Below are 23,524 nucleotides of genomic sequence, written 5' to 3' on the forward strand. Positions count from 1 at the left end.
CAGATGCCTGATCTAAAGAAATTTTTTATAACTGGAATGGTCAACATCAAAAGCATGTGTTCAGTAAAAACACAATAAAACTTACCTCTTTTTGTGCACAAAAAGTCTCTCTCTTTGTGCATAACTTTTTTTTAAGAAGCAGCACACTACACACATTCATCTTTTGGATGTGCATCAACAGAGGGAATAATATAGCTTCTTCAAAGGTTTTAAGAAATATTCATTGCCAGACTGAAAATGTATTGACGCAGTTCCCAGAACAGACCAACACTTTTAATAAATATGCTTGTTTTGTGACAGGCACAGAAAAGAAAATGCTGCTTAGAAGCCTGCATCAGCTAATTCAGGTTCCAGTTCCTATTTCTCCTACCCTAAGCAGGTAGGCCACTCTGCATATTGTGGGCCTGATCCAATATCTACTGAAGTCACCAGAAAGAGTCCCACTGATTTAAGGGGCTTTAGATCAGGCCCTAAATCCCAAGGGCTTGAGCCTGCAGGCCTTCCGTAGTCAAAACTTGATTTACAAAGCCATGTTATATTCTAACTGAAGGTCATTAAAACTTCACGGTTAACAAGTGGGACAAAAATCTGCAGTTCTTACTCAATCAAAATCATCTCCATTTAGAGACATGGAAGTTTTCTCTCCATAAAGACTACAGGATTTGGCTCCGTATTGCCCCACAATAATGAAGAATCATAGTTTCCACTCTAAATATTTTTTTGGTACATGTGGCCTTCTAGGTAAAAAGGAACATATAGTTCTAAATGAAAAAAATCATACTTTGCCTTTTTTTATTGTAATGGCCAAACATTGTAATGCTAGCTAAACAGACATTCTTGTCTGCTAATAGGTTCCTTTAGTTTGTAATAAATAGGAATGCTAATGACTAAAATTTGGTATTTGGTATGCATTAGCTTTTGTAAGTCTTTTCTTTAAGGCCTCATTGACATTCAATATGGCAAGCTTCCTTTGAAACATATTTATAAAATAACTACAGTATAATTAAACCAACAAAGCCATCTTTTAAGTAAGCTTAATAGCTCAGATTTTCACTCTGTAAAATTTTTATTTTAAAGAGGAAAAATAGTTATGCCTCAATTCTATGGTATATTTCATTTTGCATCTAATATTTCTTTTGCATCTGCAATCTGTGCATATCTAATTTTTGACAACTATGATTACTAATAAAGAGTTCATGAAAGATATGCTTCATAGCTTCTTCAACAAGAATAATGTATTTTTGTTAATGGGAACTGTAATATATCTTGACAGATACGATATATAAAATATGCTTTTTTCTTAATTGTTAATATTGTGGTACTGCATATACACGAAGTGGATCGACAGATATGGCAGGTAATAATCAAAGCAGATGCTATTTTATAAAATGTAACTAAAATATTTTAATGATATAAAAGCAATAGATAAATAAAAGCAATTACATTTAATTTTGCTTTCAGCTAGTGATCAATTTATTGTGAGCTTTAATAGGGGAGAAAGCTCATGCAGAAAGCTAATGGTAGATTCGTGTTAGCATTATTCATCAGGGTCTCTAAATAGTACTTATTCTGGAATATTTCTCTGGCAGAGTAAAATGTTCTACCTAAGGATACTTGGCCCCTGATAAACCTAATCCATAATAATACATCCCTCATTCAGAAAATTAAAGTTTGCAGAGTTCTCAGCAGTTTGCAAATCTTTTCACTATTTAAAACAATGATTGTGTTTTCTCAAGACAAACTAAAAAGTGATACATCAAATTATAATAACATAGAATCTCTCGACTGCTTCTTAAACTCGGTCCTCAATAGTAGTAATCCTTAGACCCCTCCTACAGTAGGGTGAATAAATACAGTTGACATCATTGTTATAATCTTTATTTAAAACTGTTACCAAGGTGACAAATTACCATCACTGTGTGCAACAGGTCCCTCTGAAGCAGTATCATTACAGATTAACTGTAATATGTAGGATTATAATAAAAGGCATAAGGGATTATGCACAAGGAAAAAATGTTAGTAATAACACAAATACATCTACTTTATGTAGTGCATTGGTCTACAAAAGCGGCACTCTCAATGCTGAAAAACAAAATGTGGCTTTTTTATCACTTGGGCATTTATGGGACTGCATAGTTAAACATGTTAACTGCATCCTGTAGTGGCTTTGCAAACTTCAGAGCGGGAAGGGGAAACATGGTTTCTCTCGATGTATAAATGTGCTACCGCGGAAAGATGTTTTCACAGTCTCCACTATTGGTGAATTATCTAGCTGATGAGGATATATGCTCCCATGGTGTGGCGTTGAGCTACCGTGACAGAAAACAGAGTCATATAATGTTCAACGCAACTAGTCCCACAGCTATTGGCCCGAGTCTACTCGCAGTAATACTGCGATATCACTGAAGGTAATAAGGCTACACCGGTGTAAATCTGGAGTAGATGAATCTCAGGGACCGTGAAACTGACTCCGATTTATTTTGTCTCCTGTGAGAGTGAGGGAAACACCAGCCTGAATGAAAGAGTGCAAAAGAGAAATCGAAATATTAGATAACTTTGGCTATTCTAAAGGTCATCGACAAGCCTTCCCCCCCCAATACCCAGATCCCAGTCCGACAGGCTGAGGCTCAATCGCTGGATTGTGCCCTCAATTTAGTGAAACAAATGCGAAGTATTGAAGTCTTTTAATAATCTTAAATAATAATAATAATAATAATAATTAATAATAAATAATAGTCTTTTAACTAATTGCACGCTCCCATGTATAAATAGTTACCTCCATATAGATGTAGAATAGCAACGTACCCGAAGTATTTGGGGGGGGGGGATTCCGATTTATGTCCATAGCTCAGCCCCCACCCCACCCCGGAGCATAAGTCTTCGCATACCTCCGCGACTGCAGCTGGCCTGGCTAGGCGGTGCAAGCCGAGAAAGGAATAAAAACGAGCCGGTTCTGGGTCAGGGGAAAAAGCAGGATCGGAGTTTGTAGCAAGTATCTCGCCTTTCTGTTTGGAGCCCAGTGTCACTGCTCGTCCCGGGGGGCCGTGCCGCTCCGCTCCCCGTCTGCCCTTTCTTCCACTGGGGCGGCTGAGCCGGAGGAGAAAAGCCTAAAGACAGAGAAGATGGTGAAGAGGTCAGAGAGGGGAGGCGAGGGCTGGGGTGGTTTGGCCGTGAACTTTTGGAGCCCTGGTGTATTTTCTCTTCGGAGCTCGGGCTCGGCCAGTTTGAGATGAACTTGAGAGCCTAGTTTCCCCCCTTCCTCGGCAAACAATCCCTGACCAAAATTAGAAACCTGCCCCCCCCCCAGCCAGCCCTGGGCCTTGCGGGTGGTGGTGACGCAACAAAGCGATTTGTTTTCCTCTTTGGGGCGATTTAGGGGAACTAGAAAAACAAACATTGGTCCTTCTAATGACATAGGTGGAGAAAGCTACTAAGGGAAAGAAAACGGGGCACATCCTTTTAGAGGAAGGAAAAGGGTTCTCTGAAGAGAGAAAACAAAAGCCGTCAATAGTCATTGTAACCCCACCATGAACCAAGGACCTCCTGGACACACTCAGAGCGCTAACCTCCCAGGACTTCCCATTACCTTTTCATGACACTTCACTAATGCTCACACAATAGCCAACTAAGCAATGCGAGTCAAGATATTTTAACCTGAACTAAACAGTGTCTCCAGACAATAGGTTGCAAAGCAACATCTGGTACTACACATTAACCATGATGTGCAACAGCAGACGCTTAACGTCTGGAAGTTTATGTCAACAATAAGCAGTTCAGGAGTCTGCTGCTGTTCAACCTGAAATCTTAATAAACGACTATTAGCTGATGGTTCTTAGGTGAGCATCTCAGATCCGTCCTCTCAGGGAATCCTGAGCAGCTTGATCTTGATCGAGCCATCTGGATTCGCATTGGATTCGAATATAGAGATACACCCACGCACTAATCCAATATGTGCGTCTGTCTCTAGGACCAAATAATCTAGTGGCAAGTGCAGGAGTCAAATGCCCCAGAACTCCTATCCAGGCAGAAGAAAGATAGAGATGAGTCAGTGGAAAGCATTTTGCTCCTTCGTGTATATTTTCGTGGGGGCACGAATGTCATCAATCTCTGATGTTGAATAAAAGTGGACATAAGTAAATGACCAATTTCATTAAAGCGCTTCTTTAAATGAGGAGGACTCTAAACTAATGAAATAACGGGAGGTGACTATTGCGAACAGCTGTTCCTCATACATATTTCATTCTATGATCAGATAATACGTCCTACCACCTTCTCAATTATTCACAGATAAGCATTTTCAAGACGTTTTGACATCTGTCTTAGTGCCTGCTATTAATTTAGTAATCACTGTAGTTAAAGGTATATGGGACTGCGCCTCGCAAACTCTCCTATTGATTTAAGAACACGAGATATATAATATTCGCCCCCACAAAATCCCCTCCAAGGGTGAAATTCTTTCCTTGTGGCCCTGGCACTCGTTTTAAGGGCTTCTCCCGATTGTTACCAGCCTAAGACAACACTGAACGAAGCGACTATTTGCATTGCTGTGGTACTCTGCTGTACACAGAGAAGTGGCGAGGGTGGGTTATTACTGCATCATTGCATCCTTTAGGCAAAATTGCGCTCCTGGATCCCAAACTGCTCTTGGGGAGCTGTATGCTCAGAGCCATTTAATCCAAGACAATATTTTTAGAGATAGCGCTGCACCGAGCACACCGCACTTTCAGACCCTGCGTCAGGGCTTCGGAGGAAGGGTGGCTGGCAGATGAAATAACGTATAACTGGTGGGAAGGCTGCTGCCCCTTTTCAGTCTGGCGAGGAAGGCTGAAAAAGTTGCAGTCGTCAATTTGTTCCTAGGTTGTTTGCAGAATTGCTTTTACTTTTCTTCTCTTAAAGCTGAAGATCATAACTCTTTGTGCGCAGTAACAAACAATACGCCATATAACTGTCTGAATAACTGTCCTGGAAGTTTCAGGGTGGCATCAGTGTTAGTCTGTATCAGCAAAAAGAAGGAGGAGTATTTGTGGCACCTTAGAGACTAACAAATTTATTTGAGCATAAGCTTTCCTGGGCTATAACCCACTTCATCGGATGCATGCAGCTCTCGCTCTCTCTCTCTTTCTATATATATATATCTATATATATATATATATATACATATATATATATATATATATATATATATCTTCCTACTGTATTTTCCACTGCATGCATCCGATGAAGTGGGTTTTAGCCCAGAAAAGCCTATGCTCAAATAAATTTGTTAGTCTCTAAGTTCTCTTTGTCCTGGAAGTATTACACTTACCGACTTTAATGTTTACAAGAATTCCACTGAGTTTGCTGCCTGTTTCCAGTCCGGGCCCCCCTCCCCAACAAAATACAACCCATTAAAGCACATTTAGCAAACCAGCCTGGCAGAAGTGAATACAAGTACAGTTAATAAGGAGGATTCGTGTAGTTTGATGTGGCTTGATTTTACTCTGGGAATGAAGTCGCCGATCAGAAAGGTAAGTGATCTGGTCCTCTACACTCTTTGGAAAAGTGTGTCCGGAAAAAAAACCCGGCTGTATGGAGTCTGAATCTACTGAAACTTGTTCTTTTGTGCCTGTTTCCTGGCGATAATCCCTTTTCTTAAAATAAGAACTTTCCCTAAACAACCAGATGTTGCTCGTACCCATTAAAGATTGAGTCGAACGAATGCAGGGATAAAAAAAAAATCTTTCCAACTCTCTTTTCAGACACTGTTTATTAAATGCAAGCCTTCACTGCCCTCCATAGTTTTTATCTGATAAAGATCACATACAGAAAGAAACTGGAACCTGCATCACAACATTTCCAGATAAATACGGTGTAAATATAGAAAGACATGCATTTTTTCTCCCACAAAGGAACTTAATTAAAGCTAGCCTGAGAGCGGCAATCTTGCCAGTAAAATAGGGACTTGCTTTGTAAAAGGCTTAGAAATCATGTTTTAAATAGCAAAACTGTACATTAGGAGAAGAATGCTGTTCTCAAGCTAAACCTCAGATTCACATTCCATAGAGGGTTTTGCGAATGTGACACTCAGACACGCTCTTGTCCCCACAGACCTCTGCATAAACAAACCACACCCAGGTATTGCTTCACAGCTTCAAATCCTGATTATCAAATGAAATGTATGTAGTTGACATCTTTATAGAATGAGTAAAAATAATAACAATACAGCCTTGTAAAAATGCACCACCTTCGCTAACGGCGGCCAGAGGTTGTTCCTGAGCTTGGTTTGTGTGTTTGTTTTTGGATTTTCTTTCACACAACGGAAGTTATAGGAGTTCATTTCATTTTAATCACCACATAAAAATAGAGGCCATACTGGAAAAGAAAGAAAGAAAGAAAGAAAGAAAGAAAGAAAGAAAGAAAGAAAGAAAGAAAGAAAGAAACACTGCAGGCATTTAGAAGTAAAGGGGTATTTTGGTAAAATGGAATACAGAAAGCTCAGTTCCAACTGTTTTTAATCCTCAAGATATTACCTACAGTTGAAGACCTTCCCTTTCCTTGAATCATCTGTACTAATAAATGGGTTAAACGGTGAACTCTGAATCTCTACTTCTTTATATGTTATGAATCAACGCATGTTAAAGTAATAAGGGGAGATCGGGTGTCTCTGTATGTTCACATTAAATTAGACAAAGTTTGCCATCTTTTCACGCGAGACCGTCCTACGCTTTTAAAAGTCCACTCCAAGTCTGCCTGGAAACTTTCAATTACCCCCATCTGTTTAACCACGTGTCACCGGCCTGTACCTGACTACTGGGCTAAGCTAAAGCGCTCTCGTCAGCCCCTGTGTAGTTCAGTATTGTACCTGCATCTCTATTGCTGCACAGTGCTCCCACCCTCCCCCCAGCTTCAAGACTTCCTTCTCCCTATTGATTGCGCTATGTCCAAACAGGGCAAAAGACGAGAATTGTATTCGACAGATGCTGCTCACTCGTGAATAACAGGTTCAGTGCATGCGGTATCTCTCTCCATTATCCTGTAAGTTAATATTGAGTAGCAATAGCTGTCTAAATATCAAAATCTATTTATAGGGGATGCAGAGCCATGACCTCTTCATCTGACCTTCAGTAACTGCAGTCTGGAAAAAGGACAAAAATATGGGAAAGCATACAATGAACGTGTGTGTGTGAGAGAGAGAGAGAGAGAGAAATGGGCGTGGGTGCTTTGTTATGAATTATTTAGAGTGTATTTGATTCCTAGAATTGCATCCAGTTTTCAAATATGGAGTGTATAGATTCTAAATGGTATTTGCTCTACTTATGATTGTACGTTATGTTAATTTACCAGCTAACGGATATCAGTAGAACTTATTTTTCTTAAAGTCTCGGTTAAGTATTAGGTTTAATGCTATAGTCGTTTTAAAACTACGAGGGTGAAGAATGCAGCGCAAAGCAACTCCACATACATTTCGGAAATATTTTTACAAGTTTTGGAAACTTCATCAGCATGGGGGGGGGAGTTCCCTTTTCCTTAAAATAAGGACCCAGCCTCATCGTGTCTGTCTCAACAAGGCAAAGATTTTAGCAAAATCTGGATAGGGTGTGTGGGGGGGGGATCGGTTTAATTAGCACAGTCGTTGTTTTATGAATGACTTTGGACTACTGCCTGAGGATCGGTTAGAATTTCTGAAAAGTGATTAATAAAAAAAGAGAGGCTAATCCTGCAGAGTCAGGCATTGTCTCACACGAGGACATGCTATCTCAGGGCTTCCAGTTTCAGGGTATGCTTTAAGGCATTTTTTTAAAAAGAGCGGTAGGGCTGTTTTGCAATGTGGGGTCCCCGGGCAGAGATGACTATTATAAAGCCCATCCTCTCGGGTGGAGAGAGAACTCAGAAAGCCCTGCTGTTCCCGTGCAGACGTCCAGTGTTCGCCCAGTCTGAATTAACAACTGTGTAAAACTAGATCAACTGTCCAACTGCCTTCCCTTCCCCCCCCCTCTCCCCCCGACCCCTCCCCAGCTCAGCAGCTCCCTGCCTTAATATGGCGCCTGCAAGGGAGAGAAGCACTTTCTTAATGTTTAGCAGTTGAAATGTACTCCCTGAAGGTCACATCGGGCAATTTGTCCGTTTCCTGCCTCAGATCTTCAGGGCTATGCATTTGCGTGTCAGGGGGGCTAGGAGGTAGCTTGGTGCGCCCTGCGCACGCTTGGCTGTCAGGGTGTAACCCAGCCCAAAAGGAAATTTCATAACCAAGCAGCCATCCTACTGATAAAAATAAACTGGACAGAAACACTGGGGCAGATCTCACAAGCCAGATGTGCCATTGTTTTTAATTGTTGCATTTTTGTATGTATATGAGATAAAACAAGAATTCTACATTGGTTCTTGTGGCTGGAAATTAAAAAGACTAAAACCTCCTTTGTGACCCTATTAAGACTCATGAGCGCCATCCTCAGCTGCTCGTGGCTGTTCTAGGGAAAAGAGCTACTACTTTTCGGGGAGTGTAGTTTAGGAGGAAAACTCCATCTCACTAAATTGATTGAGCAGCAAAACACCCTCCCAGTCAGCTAGCTAAATGCTTCTACCCAAGGCAGGGTTGCTAACTACATTAGTCAAATGTTCTCTGCTTCACATTTTGGGGTTTGGCAATTAGCACTCTTCTCTTGCAGCAAAGGAGAATAACATGCATATGATTAATTTTTTTTGATCCCACTGAAGAAAGTGTCTGAAAAAAAAAAGAAAATATTAGGTAGATATAATCTCCCTCTAAATCTTTGATCTTGGTAATAGATTAGGCTACATGATACTACATTCCAAATAAAATAAACAAGGTCTTAGAAGAGGAATCTCCTCTTCCTCAGGAATATTTACCCTATCGTCATTACACCTTTAATAGCCCTCGCTTACCTTAGCAGGTAAGAAAGCTATTGCTCCCCTCTCTCTGTGCCTAGAACCCGGGATTTCAAACACAATGTCCTCGATTTTAAAGTGCTATGTACCAGATAATGGTGGGGGGACAGGCAGGGTTGCAATGTTATTGACTGCATACAATATATAAGATGGAAACGTTTACGACTTTTAACTTTTTGTTGCACTGACACGCTGTATTTTTATCAGATACTATTATGTAGACAGAACCATTGTACTGTAGCTGCCTCACAGTTGCTGGATCGTTTCTATCAGATGAAAGATTTTGAATAGTTTTCTTTCAACAATGCATCCTTTTGGTCTGGATACAAAGAATGTAGGCATGGTATACACTTAAACAGCTCTGTCACACAGAAAGATTAAATAGAGTATATATCGAAGTCTGTCTACATCATTATACGTACAGGGAACAGAATGAAGTTTCCCTTCACCAGTGAAGAAGCCCATTAAAATCTGATGTCCTAGTAGCATCTTCCAGATTTTTCTTATCTCTGATATTGGCTAAGCTGTTAAAAATCTTTACAGCTTGGCTTTAAAACCAGCTGTTTCTTAAGGAAGGAGTGAGTCTGATAACAGAATCTTCTAAGAAAAATCTACTTCTCTAGGTCTATTAAATGGCTAAATTATACCATATCTATCTATCTATCTATCATACATGCACATAGTATATGGATCTGTATGTGTGTATATAACAACTGTACGTATGGATGCATAGATATATGGATTTTTATACCTACCCGCAAATATAGCTATATAGCTACATAAATACAGCATAATTTATAAGACATACAAACCACACACATAGACACACACACGTGTACATCCATCCTTGTACGCACACACGTGTGTGTGATATTAGAACACCTATTCCTTCAATGAAATACACATTTCTTTTTAAAGACTTGCCCTGCCACTTCCAAGTCCCCAGGTTTCTTGCTTGAATACAGTTTTTGTCAGTGGCGGCTTCATGTTGGGTTAGAAAAGTTGAAGGCAGAAGGTGATTTTGCACTGAAAGGCTCTGAGCCTTGGAGTTTTTATTCACTGCTTAATCAAGCGACTTGACCAAACTGCACGTGCTGAGTCCAACTTTTTTCTTCCCCTTTTCCCAGCTTTGTGCTATCCACTGATTGAGTCCTCATATTAAGCTCGAGTTCCTTTCTAAGCGACTGCTAAGAAGTCAAGAGCATCCTTGCTTGCTTTCTCTCTATGGCCTTTCATGCCCTCAATTTGTTATTCTACTGACACTTTCTTAAAGTTAGTGCAGAGCATTGAAACATTAGTGACAAAAGCACTGGAAAATCTCTCGCTCCTCACTGCTAAATCCTCTAATGGGTCAATGCATGTCGAATTTTTATTTGATTTCCAATAATCTCTAGCAGTTAAAAATTAAACTTACCTCAGATCAGCGTTGTACCCATGATGTATTTTCCTGCATTACTTTGTACGCCATTGACTCTCTGATTTCATACCACATGTACCCACTAATTTATAAATGAGTGTATATATCTGTATTTATCTGTACCTATGTCTTTATATCTCCAGTAAGTCTTTCATTTTGTGTCAAAATAACATCATGTCACTCCATGTCAAAAGTATATTTATCCAATCAAATAGCAACTGCAAGCGGCATTTTCTTTATCAAACCTTCATTTTTGTTGTACACGAGTGTTAAATGTCTTTTCATTTCTTTTACTATTTTAAAATATGCATCAGAGTATTTGATACTTGGAGGTCTTTTATGTATCTAACACTCCTATGGTTCATACGTTTTCTGTTCTTTTACTCTTGTGCTGGGAGATTACATACACGAATTTCTTGTGACATCTAGAAAGCATGGTTAATATTTTTTAAAATTCCTGATTCTTAAAGTTTGTCACAATGATCAAAGATTTTAGTTAACGTTCCTAAAATCTTTCACTTTTTAACTGAAGAATTCTATTTATCTTAATTTGCTGCCTCGGATTTTGCCAAATATTTGTTTTATTCTGTGGTTTAAATCAGTTTCAGTGTGATCCACGAATAAGCATTTCCACTAACGTGGGGTCAAGTGGATATAATTTACATGATAAAGAATAATGCCTATTTTGGCCAGTTTGAAACAACTTCACCTATGCCATCATTAAGGAGAATTTGACACTTTTAGTAAAAAAGATAAATAATTGCTTATGTATAGTGCAGTTTCCCTATTCGAGTTACTGTACAAAGGCCAACTTCTTAGGCTCTTGAATTTCTGTATCATTTATAGCCTTAAGTATACCTGTATACTTGTACCTGCTGTTAGTTAAAGTTTCACATATTAGCTTGAGAAGGTCTTACCAGGCCAGTAGATCGTTTATTTATTTCAAGTTTAAAGGCAGTCTTAATTAAAGCAAATGATATCTAAAAAATTAAGCCATTATTATGGACCACACCAACCCAGTCCAAACTCGGAATGGATTATTTCCGGGTTGTATATAAAAGGAATTAGGTTTATCTCCTGCATATCCTCTGGCTTCTCTCCTTTTGGGGGGGGGGCCCTCTGGGAGAATACTTTATTTAACCAGGTAGCTGCCTATGACTCATTGGTTGGCAAGATGGAGCAGTGTTCAGGACAGAAAAGTTAAAAAGGAAAGGGACAAGCCAAGGTGCTCTCTTGGGGCTCAGAGCCACCTGTCTTATGGTTGCTGACACGTTGTTTCTATTGCATTCCTTTAAGAACAATTTTTAAAAATCCGGTTAATGCTGTTGATGTCCCTATTTCTTCTCTCTCTTCTTTAGTCATTTTCAGTTGAGATGATACCACACATACACACACATGCACATTATATTATGGATGAGACCATAAGAGGGTGATCTTGTTCCAAATATACCTTACCTTCCCGAGGATCCTTGAAAAAGTTCGAACTCTTGTCTTCTGGGGTGCAAAGTTAAGAAACAACATTTTTAGCTCTTCTCCCTCAACAGCCTGGGTCCGGCAGGCTCTTCCTGGGAAGAAAGCCTCCAGCAGGCACAGGGCCACAAACTGGTGAGCTAATGCTCGCTAGCTGTGCTCACCAGAGTTTGCAGAGGTTGTGAAAGTTAGGACAAGAGAGAAGAAGGATCTTTCCTTGTAGATCTATGCTGAGTTCGGTGAGGACCTTGAAATGTGCTAGAAGTACATAAGTAGGGGGACAAAAGGGAAACGGCTCCAGATAGATCTCTTTCTCGGGAATCTATCGATGTTTTTTTCGCAGATTGCAAGCTCATTTTTTAGAGTTACAATTAGCCCAATTTATTTACTTTTTTGTTTGTTCACAGCTGAATGGTAAAGCTGGGAACACTTCATGTTTACAACAGGCACAGTCTTGCAATTGTTAGGTATAGCTCAAGAAGTGTCTTACACTGTTGTAGCTTTACTCAGTCACTGAGAGCTATGGAAAGCATATGGGAATCAATGCATAGACAGTGCGGCGGGCAGATAATGGATTAGAATGAGTGAATGTCATAATTTGTATTATGGGTTTTCTGTTGTTCAGATGGAACAAAAATTTCTAGTGGGTAAAGGTTTAAAAAAAGTCCTGGTGCTACAAATACCACAAAACACCCGATTCTCTTCTTCCCCATTTCATTTTAAAGGCAGGATTTTCAGGAAGAAGCTAATGACTTTCATTTAATTGGCCAGGCACTGATGTAGTGGATTGTTCTCCCAGCCTTGTGCCTTTGTTGCTTTTGGGGAAAATAAAGCCAATCAAATCTTTTGTCATGGCCAAATTCTCCCTTGGGGTCTTCCAAACATTTGTTTGAATAATTTACCTCAAGAATTGAACATACTAATTGATTTTAAAGTGCTAGCCCAGAGGGAGGAATGGCGCAGGGGCTTCAAATCAGAGGCAAAGAGCAAACGTATACCTGACAGCAGCGAAGCGTCCATAATTTGATACACCTCATCCTGCAGTGTGTGTGCACTGCAGAAGGCAAAGGAAGAGTGTGTCCGAATCATTTCAATAAATGTTTTCTTAAGGAATGTTTGATTAAACTAGTTTAAAGGGGCCACATCCATGGTGCCCTGGTGACTTTACTCTGATATTACATTGGCGAGTAGATATTTTTTCATTCCAATAAATGCACGTTGTCACCTAGATCTCAGAAGCTCTGCTGTCTGGCATGTGTAAACTCTTCTTTAAGAAAGAGAAAAGGGGGGGGCGGAATCCAGGGGGCTGCAGGTTCTATGTGCTTCAGTCCCATTCAAAGAAGAATTTTGATGCGATTCATTAGAAGTAACGAGTTGACATAAGGTAAATCTACATTGAGGGGGCCTTTCTTTCAGTGTATGGGGAAGCTTCATTAACCATCGCTAACAAGGCGTGCAAATGCTCTGATTGGGCAGCTTTCTTATAACGCCAGGGCCTTTGCAGGATGCCCACCTAATGAGGGTCACTAAAAGAGATTGATAAAATATTCAGATTTTCTGTCACACCAGGAACTTTTTATTAAAGGGGAAAGTTGAGGCAACTGTGTCGTTGTTTACCTTTTGAAGGCACAATCGCATAAGAAGAAACCCAGCTCTCTTCGAAAACCTTATCTCCGGGAGAGGATTGGGTTTTGATGGTGTTTTTTGTTTGTTTGTTTTTGGTAAATCCTTAATGGTTTCCTATCTCCTTCACCCCCCCCCCAACCTAATTATTTTTTCCTGGGGTTACTATACTGAAAAATAAGAACGAAAAAAAAACTTGACGAAAATGTTCTGGTTTTGACAGAATTATTAAAATCCGCCTGATGGCTTAATGACATGTCAATCATTTCAGTGCTGCTGGTTGTTGTTAATATGTCAGCATCTGTACACATGACTGTTAAACATGCTACTTTCATCAGTGTAACATTTTATAGGCTGGAGGGCTTTTTTCTCCCTCTGTAATTTATTTCTACTACTTTTCATTGCTAGGTTACATTTTCTAATTAGAGCTAAGTATTTCACTTAATATTTAATTTAGATGTACAGCACATATATCATACCTAGATCAATCAATCAAGTGTCCCTTGATGATAATGCGGCATCATTAAGAGCTGTATTTAATTCAGAAGCCAGATGATGTATGTATGCTTATGCTGCTAAACAGACACTTTCAAAATTAGGAATTAGTTTATCGTTAGGAGACATACTGTACGGACGTTCACATTTGAGCTAAACGCCTAATCGAAAAAGTTTGCTGCTTAAAGAACTCTGGACTTTGGAACTGCAACAAATTTCATCCCTTAATTCCCTTCCCAAATAAATATTTCATATTTTCCACCAATGGACGTGTTTACCCAAAGGAAGGGGAGAGGTTAATCTCGTAGTGTTGGTATTGTTTCGGGCAAGTAATAAAATACCCGGCCAGCCTCTCACACCCACCAAAACCGTTAAAAATGGTTTGCCCACATTTTTACACAGCATATACTGCACTCATTACATCAACAGGATTGAATTACAGGAGCCGAACGGGCCAGCCCTGACACAGACATCAAATACGCGGTCATTTATCTTGGGAAATCGGGCTTTAAAAAGGGAGGATAATTCCAAATAATGCGGCTGTACAATATTGTCGGCACTTGCCACTTACTAATGACAAAAATTCAATTAAATCCTCATAAAAAATAGATGGATGTGATCAGTTCTCCTTTACCTGCCTGATTCTCTCCCTCCCTCTCTTAATTTCACCCGCCTCGGCCCCGTGATACTGTATTTTAGAGCTTTCCTTCTACCTAGAAGGTGACCAGACACATGAGATATGGCACCGAACCCGTTTGAACCAAAACACTCCGGAGTGCCGAATAAGTCATTCTCGAGTCAGGCTTGGGGGGCATTTACTGGGCAGCAGAAAATCAGAACCTAGTGGGAGCTACAAGTCAAAGCAAGCAGTAAAGAGCCCACCTCTCCTTTCTCTCCCACAAAAGGTCCCCCCGAAACAGGGCAGGCTGGAAACATCAGCGCCTTGAACAGAGACACACACAACTTGATATGAATTTCTTGGTGCATCAGAAAGGAAAACAAATTTCTCTCCAGCTCTTCCCTGCAAAGCCACATGTCATTATATGAGCTAAAACAATGAATCATGCGGGATAAAATAAGATTAAGTTGAAATGGAGTTTAGCTCCGAAGCTTTCCCCAGCACTGTAAAGATGTCTATCAGTAAGGAGAACACTCTTATCATTTCCACGGACGCCTAAGCCACAAAGTGAGTAGGGAATTGGGGGTGGGGGGTCAGAACAAAACCAAGAGTCTTCCCTGCGGGTCTTGAGTGTGTGAATAAGAAACTTACAGGATCCGGAAAGGATTTTCCGAGTAGAGAGGGGTTTGCTTTCCCAGTCCTCTTGTTTGCTTTCCCTGCTGCTGGCGATCATGGCTTCGTATCTCTCCCCTCGACAGTAACTCTCTAGTTCAGCTCGTCCGGATTCAGCGGCACTATGCAAAGAGCTCGCAAGATTCGGGAGCTCTGAATTAGCCAATTCCATTGACAGTTTTCAGCCAGCAGCTGCAGTCATTAAAAGCCATTTACACCCTGGCCTCCTCACACAAAGATAGAGCGCCAACAATTATCCGCTTGTACATTTAAGGACATGAGAATGTGTCCCTAACAGGCTTAGGGGAGAACTGAATCACCGGCTACGCTAGAAAAACACTGAGTCCCATTTCCAAGATTTGTCTAATGTATATCGTGCCATAGTAACTCGCTTTGATGAGTTAGCTGCTTCAGTATCCTCAAACATTTTAGGATGTTGGATCCAACTGTGCAATAGCTCACGGGCTGAAATATCGCTTATGCTGTAAGACATGCAGAGCTCAGTTAAAACCTTCGTATTAGCTAATAGGCGCATCCATTGGTTTTTTTTTTTTAATCTACTCATGGTTTGAGATTCACTCCAGAACACATCTTTTGCAAACAGAATTCTCGGTAGAAAAGCAGTTTGTTGGTCTCGGATTATACCTGAAACAAGCTAAAGCAGATTCTGGTGTGAGTTTTTGTAGCTTTGCAAAGTTCAGCGGGAATCCTAATACCAGGAGCATCGTCTAAGCATGTGCACAGAATATGATTGTGTGAAAGACTAGAAAACAAGAAGGGCCTTTTTGATATGATCCCCGAAATGAAGTTTTGGGGTAGTTTAATTTTCATCTTAAAGAAAATTGAATCAAATATTAAGAAACCCCTCGCAGGAATCGCCCCCCCCCCACACTTTTTGTAATCCTTTACATAAAAGGAAAAGATTACAAAGAAAAGATTTTTTTCTGTATTAAAATCTTTGGCTAAACATATTGTTGTACAATTCATACTTTCAAGTCGATTGGTGGAGGGGCTGAGTCGCCTCTTTGCTTGCTTAACTGTGTCACTAGAAATATGAGACAGAAAGGGAGGGAGAGGGGAAAAAGTTTCCCCCAAGTATGTTAACAGAAGTGTTTAAGCAGATCACTAAAAATTAAGAGGGCGAGTTATTTTCATTATGAATAACATAGCACACCGATGCCAGTTTAGTGAAAATGTGTTGAATGTGTAACACAACGAGGTTCTTCCAGTCCAGCAGCTCTTCCAACTGGACCCATTCATCTGCCACTTGGAATTATTTCATGAGGAGTGCGCTGTGAAAGGGATCACCACCAGTTCGGAGTCCAGCTAAAGAACTTCTACCACCCATAGCAGCATTATTATTATCCTTCGGAAAGGCCAAGTCACGCTATGTTTTCACATTTTAATTGTAATATCTCTTCCCCCTCTCTTCCCTCCATTGATGTCTGAAAGTAGTTTGGGCTCCATTCCTCACCCCTAGATCTGCATCGGAATGCAGAAAAGATCTTTAAAAAAGTTTTGAATTCCTCAATGATTTTTCTTCTAGAAAGGCGGCTTAGGATAATTATTTCAGCTTTATTGAGGGCAGATTAGTTGAAGTCTGGATGCTGCGTTTCAATACTCGTTGTACATGCCTTTACAATGTCGGTATTGTTTGCTACTGTGTGTGAACCTATTCAAAATATACACTTTTTAACACCAAGCAAAGTCCTGTCTAAATATACACAGTAAGTCTGGAAAGACGTCCATGACCCGTACAAATCTCTGTAAATCACACTTCCATAGCTACAGAAACTAAACAAAAGAGTTACCAGCTCAAGATGCTGATTAAATCTTCTTAAAAGCAACATACCTAATAATAAATATAGTTGCATGGGAGCAAGATCCAGGAGCCTCGCTAGCAGTTGGAATAATATGGAGTTAAAACTGCAAGTAGACGTTCTTTGCCCACACTTTAAAAAAACAACACATTTAATTTAATCGTCAGACTTGTTTCTTTCTTTTCCCCAAAGTTTGGGGCAGAAATTGTATGTAAAGGAGGAAATAGATGTTAAAACGGTGGCTGGCACGTACGCGAGAGACTAGCGGAGAAGAAAGAAACAAATGAGAGGGTAAAAAAGAAGGATATGGGAACAGAAGGAATGAAAGAAAAAACAGAGAGAAAAAGAGAAAAGGAGAAGAAAGCAGAGGAAGAGAAGGCATTAAGGGAAAGAGAGGCATTTAGCTGGAAAAAGAAAGGCAGAAGAGGGTTGGACATGCCAGTTATTCGAAGTGCTTTTCTCTAAGTTAAAGCCCGCAGACAGGGCCCGTTCAGAGCACGGATGCTCCTGGCAGCGCTGCATCCCTGCAGGGGACTCTGCAGATCCCGTTAAACTTGAATTTTAGCAGGTACCCTATTAAGAGAAGGGCGGGGGAGAAATCCTTGAGAGAACCAGAGCTAAACCCAGAACGTACTGTGTGTGCCGCTTCTGGGAGGGTCACCGGCATGAGGATGGGTCTAATGATCTCATCTTTCTTTTCTTCCTCGGCACTATTAGTGTTCAGATAGGCAGAATGAAGTGAAACTACGTGCAAATCATGTGTAAATTGTCTCAGTTAGGAGCCCTTTATCCGAACGTGTATCCCAGCCTGGCCCATTTACTTTCCCCCCGTATCTCCTTTAGCTTTAACGAGGCTCGTTAAGATCACAATAATATTCCACCCTCTAATTGCTCATCCCATTCAGCAAATATGTGCACACTGCTTTTCGCATTATTTGATCCCTTATTTAGGAGGGGTGTGGAGGGGGAGAAACGGAGAGAAGGGGAAGTGCCGAGATTAAGAGTTGAAAAGATACAACAACAACAACAAAAAAAACAACCCCGAAAAAAAAAAAAAAAACCCTTTTCCACTAACCACCCTGCCTCCCTTCCCCCCGTGCATTTGCGCGAAGTGGTAAAAACCTTTCTTACGTACTCACTGATGATTGGCAGGGCTGACAGTGATTGGCAGGGGGTGCTATGGCAACGCCACAACGACACTCAGAAGACCAATAGAAAAGCGAAACAAAATGTTTCAATGCTGCACTCACTGTGGATTTAGGGGAGATATTATGAGGCTGTTGTCATTAGGGCGATTGCTGTTGAATCATTGAATCTTGACTCGGTGGCGGTGCTGGGTGTGGGGGTGTGTGTGTGTGTGTGTGTGTGTGTGTGTGTGTGCGCGCGTGTGTGTGTGCGTGCGTGCGTGCCCGTGTGTGTGCCTCTATGTGGCTGTGTGTGTGTGTGCGTGTGTGGATGCGTGCGGGGGGTGTGTGTCCTTTTCTCCCTTCTGCCTGCCTTTCTCTCTTTTCTCCGTGATTTCTTTCCCCCTCTCTCAGGTCATCCCATGGTTTTCAGGTCCCCTTTAGAGCTTTATCCCACCCATTTCTTCTTGCCAAACTTCACCACCGACCCGCATCCCCGCTCCTTACTTCTCGCCAGTGGCGGCAGCAGCGGCAGCGGCAGTAGCAGCACGGGCTGCAGCCCCGGTGCTGGCGGCGGCGGCGGAGGCAGCTCCAGGGCACCCCAAGAAGAGTTGTCAATGTTTCAGCTGCCCACACTCAACTTCTCCCCGGAACAAGTGGCCAGTGTCTGCGAGACGCTGGAGGAGACGGGAGACATAGAGCGGCTGGGGAGGTTCCTCTGGTCGCTGCCCGTGGCGCCAGGGGCATGCGAGGCCATCAACAAGCACGAGTCAATCCTCAGAGCCCGGGCGGTGGTGGCCTTCCACACCGGCAACTTCCGAGACCTCTACCACATCCTGGAGAACCACAAATTCACCAAGGAGTCCCATGGCAAGTTGCAGGCCATGTGGCTCGAAGCGCATTACCAGGAGGCCGAGAAGCTGAGGGGTCGCCCGCTGGGGCCGGTTGATAAATACAGGGTGAGGAAGAAGTTCCCGCTGCCCAGGACCATCTGGGATGGAGAGCAGAAGACGCACTGCTTCAAGGAGAGGACTCGCAGCCTCCTCAGGGAGTGGTACCTGCAAGATCCCTACCCCAACCCCAGCAAGAAAAGGGAACTGGCGCAGGCCACCGGCCTCACCCCCACGCAAGTAGGCAACTGGTTCAAGAACCGAAGGCAAAGAGACAGAGCAGCCGCTGCTAAAAACAGGTCAGTGCACACGGCACCCCCACCCTGGGAGGAGAGCGAGAGGCAGGGCCGGGCTGATTTCTGGGCTTGCTAGTGCTCCCGGAGTTCTTTAGTGGGGCCCCAGCGGCGGGGGAGTCCGTTGGTTTATCCTGAATAATAATTAAGAAAGAATCAAGCCGAGCCCCGCGCCCCGATCTGCTTTGCTCCCGCTGCAAAGCTGCAGCCGGCCCAGGAGTCGTTATGAAGCCCAGCACCAGGAAGCCTTCGCCGCTTGCCCGAACAAAGTTTATTCGCACGCACACACTCGCCCCCGGGGTGTCCAAAAGTCTATTTTTTTTTAAAAAAAAAGGCTTTCCTTCTTTCTAAACCGCTGTGTGTGTTATTCGGTTGACAAACGGCCTCCCCAGATTGCGGTGAAGGGTCTCTCCTGTCCTTGTGGATTGGTAAAAGTGACGGGGAGCCACACAGCACGGAGCGTGGTGTGTGTGTGTGTGTGTGTGTGTTTTTAAATGTCACTTGTGTTGGCACATTTTAGTGGAATCTCCCCCCCTCACCCCCTACACACACGCACTAAACAGTTTAAACAAACATCATAACTCAAAGTGTGCTTCTGCAGAGAGGGCAGCCGCTCTCCTATTGTTCTTAATAATTATAAAAAAACAAACAAACTAATTTGCCTCGGAAGGAAAAATAGGGGAAAGCACGGAGGCACTGAAATGCATTTTCTTTCGCTTTTATATTTATAGATGTACACAGAATGATTAGCTATTTGTGTGCGGATAGTATAGTGTGTGTGTTTGTTTGTGTTTAAAGTGTCCACTTAAAGCAAACCTTAACTTCAGCTATTTCCTGTTTTGTCTCAACGTAGTTTTTTATACATTATTTTAAAATTTAAAATAGACCTTTCAACCGGCTTTACAGACAGATTTTTTTTTTAAAAAAAATACATATAGTTATCGCTGGAAGTGTGTAAATAGAACTTACTGTTCTTTTTTATATTGTGTCCCCCCCCCCAGCAATTCCTTTTAATTGTACTATTGGTACTGGTGATTCCGAGTCCTGAAAAAAATACAAACGGCAACTGCTTCATTATTTGATTTCCATCAACTGGAAGGCAGAGCAGCTAAGTACTGTAAATAAACAGAAGTTGCATACGGATGCTTTTGTTGACTGAACGCTGTTGACAGCGGAAAGGCTACACCAGGAATTGTAATGGGAGAAAATAACCAAACATGCCAAAATTAAACAATTTTAAAATGACTGGAAATTTTAGAACGATATGTATTTCTCTGCTCTTTGCGGGGAATTAAAATGAAGAAATGCTCTGGGGGGGAATCAGGTGACTGAGGAGTGCATTTTGATCAACACTGGGAGTGTTTGTTATGCGTTGTGAATGACTGGTCAGCTCAGGACTTTTAGCTTCTTTCCCCTTATTCTTGAATTAGATTTCCTCTATATTTAGAACCGAATAACCAAGCGCAGGAGAATGGTCAGAATACGATGATGCAATTGAAGATTTGTATTTGGTTGTATTTATTTTGTCTATGTGAAATCAAATGCCTTCCCGTGTGGTGACATTGCGAGGGACAGCAGTTTGGAGGCTTTTGTTTAGTTTTTGTTTTTCAAAACGGAATCAGACTTTAAACTAAAGCGTTCTCCCTTTTAGAGGGATAGGAAAAAATGCATTCGAAATTTGTCGCTAAATACTTGGGAGATGTTGTTTCTCTCGCCCCTTTTCCAGAGCACCAGTGTATTTCTTTACACGTTTTAAAATATGTTCTATATCTATATATAATCAGACAAGATAGGTCAGTTTCACCTGCAATTCTTTTCTACTACATAGCACTCTTTGTAGCTTTCCATCTCCACTGTGCGTTTGATGAACGCACACATATTGTCTTAGTTTAGGCCCACAATACCCTGGTGTCTATGGTGGAAAAATGGACTAGTAGCGGGGGGCGGGGGGGGGCGGGGGACAAAGAGAGATATTTTAAACGAAATCTCAGGCGCAATAAATTAGTTCCCCATCACCATGCTTTTCTAAAGTTGTGATCTCTCTATTTATATCTGAGCTTCAGCCGATCATATCTGAAGTGGGCTTTCTCCGATCTGTTTTGAAACACTTGCAAGAGGCTGTCTGCAGCTGCGGTGACAGGAAGCCGAGGCAATGCAGTTCACGGCCGACAGCTTTACCAAAACAAGACTGAGAGGGGGGGCGGGGGGTCACTCATTGAACCTTGATGGCCTGTGTACACAGGCATGCATATGTATGTGTGTACACGGTGCCCGGGCAGATAGCGCTCTGTAGATTGCAGGTCGCTATGAAAAGGCCAGGCAGGCTGAGATGAGAAGGTGACCAAGCGTGGGGCTCCGAGCCCGAGAGGGAAGCGGGGAGGGATGTGGCTGGAGCCCGTTGCAGAGGGAGGCTGTTTGTTTGGTGAGTGTTTGTTTGGGGAGGTGTGTTTGCAAGGGCTGGGGGAAGAGGGGAGCTGGGAGCTGCTGCCTGTGGCTCGCTCTTCCTCTCTCAGAAGGACTGTGTCGTTGTTTTGTCTCCCCGTGCGATGCAGGCTCCAGCACCAGGCCATAGGACAGAGCGGCATGCGATCGCTGGCAGAGCCCGGCTGCCCTACACACAACTCGGCCGAGTCTCCGTCCACGGCGGCCAGCCCTACCACCAGCGTCTCCAGTTTGACAGAAAGAGCCGAGACGGGGACCTCCATCCTTTCGGTAACCTCCAGCGACTCGGAATGTGATGTATGATACCGGCAAACAATCCAAACCAAGCAGCCAAGCACCCTCTCCCCGACCCAGACCAAACAGACCAACGGCCCCAGAATCAGGACACACAGACACACACTCAGCAAGAGAAAGGCCAAGCAAACAAATAAACAATAGCGAACAAACAAAAAGAGAATCCACCAACACCATCAACAGCCACCGCCGCCACCAAGAGATGGAGCTAAAATTTCAAGTCACTGATACCGATGCTGCAGCGGGGGGAATAAGAATAATTATATTAAAAAAAAGTGACAATTGCATTCTTTTTAGGACAAGCACGATTTCTCCTTTGCGCTTTTCCACGGACGCATTTCACCCACTTGCATGATAATGATGATGCTGATGATTAAATTTGTATCTGGGAAAAATATTCTCTATAGTAAAGAAACAAAAACAAAAAACAAACAAACAAAAACTCCGATCGAATTTGTATAAAAACAATAAAAATTAAAAAAATAAAAAGGAACTCCTTGAAGAGGGAAATAACAAATGTTTATCGCCTTTTTGTTGGTTCTCTCTCTCTCTCTCTCTTTCTCTCTCTCTCTCTCTCTCTCTCTCTCTCTCTCTCTCTGTTTTTAAGTCCAAGTGATGGTCCAGCCAAGATGCAATCTTCTGTTTTTTTGTTCAGCAGACAATCATTTTATTCGTAAGCACCTTTTTTTCTACACTTCTGTCACTGCCTGTGTGGGTACTGGTTATAAATGTGGAAAAAGAATAGTTATGACTGTAACAGATTTTTATTTTTATTTCAAAATTTTATATGAATTATGTATATCTTAATGATGCGGTCATTTCCCCAGTTTGTAATATATGTGTAGAAATGCCTGTATATGATATTTGCTCTTTTCTTTCTCCCCCCCCCATCTCTCTTTCTCTCCTCTCCTTTTTATTTTCCTTGACTTGGTGTTCCTTGCACAAACTTAGCTGTCACGATCTGACGTGCTAGGTTTTAAAAAGGGACCTCAGCGATAGAAAACAGCTTAGAGTGCAACTGTAGTTATCTTATGCAAAAGCTATTTTGAGTATTTCATAGCAGCTTTGGGGTCTCTTCTTAAACTCCACGTAGGACGCTTATACTATTGTTTCCTTAACTGCGTGTTTATCTATATGTACAAACTTTCTAAATCAAATACAGTATTCCATTTTCTTATCTATTCAGCGATGTTGGTGTTTTTGTCTATTGCAAATTATATATCTGTATCTATATATTACTCCCCACATCCTAATTGAGAAATTATTTTTTAATCTTTGCTTGGTTAGGTGAGCCACGATGAATTATTCAAGTTTATATCTACTGAAGCGCTCAGGCTGGTTAGGAATGCACGCCAGTGGAATCTGGAATTTACTTGTGTGTATATAGCAGCGAGGCGGGTTTGGCTTTTTTGTCTGGTTTTGGTTTTAATTTCTATGTGTTTTGAAGTAAAGTGCTGTGTTTGTCGCACATTTAAAATT

General features: G+C 41.7%; 1 protein-coding gene and 1 long non-coding RNA gene across 2 annotated transcripts; one reads left to right on the plus strand and one right to left on the minus strand.

Moving 5' to 3' along the window:
- Nucleotides 1-1,937: 1,937 nt before the first annotated feature.
- On the minus strand, nucleotides 1,938-15,407 carry LOC122459133. Its single transcript, XR_006279598.1, has 3 exons — nucleotides 15,162-15,407; nucleotides 2,889-3,107; nucleotides 1,938-2,512 (listed from the first exon to the last, which is right to left on the minus strand). It is a non-coding gene; the product is annotated as an uncharacterized LOC122459133 (long non-coding RNA).
- A 2,839-nt stretch (nucleotides 15,408-18,246) lies between these two features.
- SIX3 (SIX homeobox 3) lies at nucleotides 18,247-23,226 on the plus strand. The gene is made up of 2 exons (XM_038393667.2): nucleotides 18,247-19,315; nucleotides 21,862-23,226. The coding sequence occupies exons 1-2, from the start codon at nucleotides 18,549-18,551 to the stop codon at nucleotides 22,052-22,054; spliced, it is 960 nt and encodes a 319-aa protein (XP_038249595.1). The 5' UTR covers nucleotides 18,247-18,548; the 3' UTR covers nucleotides 22,055-23,226.
- The last annotated feature ends 298 nt before the right edge of the window (nucleotides 23,227-23,524 follow it).

This window comes from Dermochelys coriacea, chromosome 3, assembly GCF_009764565.3.
Source record: "Dermochelys coriacea isolate rDerCor1 chromosome 3, rDerCor1.pri.v4, whole genome shotgun sequence".
In the NCBI taxonomy this organism is placed as follows: Eukaryota; Metazoa; Chordata; order Testudines; family Dermochelyidae; genus Dermochelys; species Dermochelys coriacea.

Excerpts from the sequence above, each read along its gene's own strand:
- SIX3 (XM_038393667.2), top strand. The coding sequence starts at position 18,549 with ATGGTTTTCAGGTCCCCTTTAGAGCTTTATCCCACCCATTTCTTCTTG. Across the intron at positions 19,316-21,861 it reads GCAGCCGCTGCTAAAAACAG|GCTCCAGCACCAGGCCATAG; the intron begins GTCAGTGCACAC and ends CGTGCGATGCAG.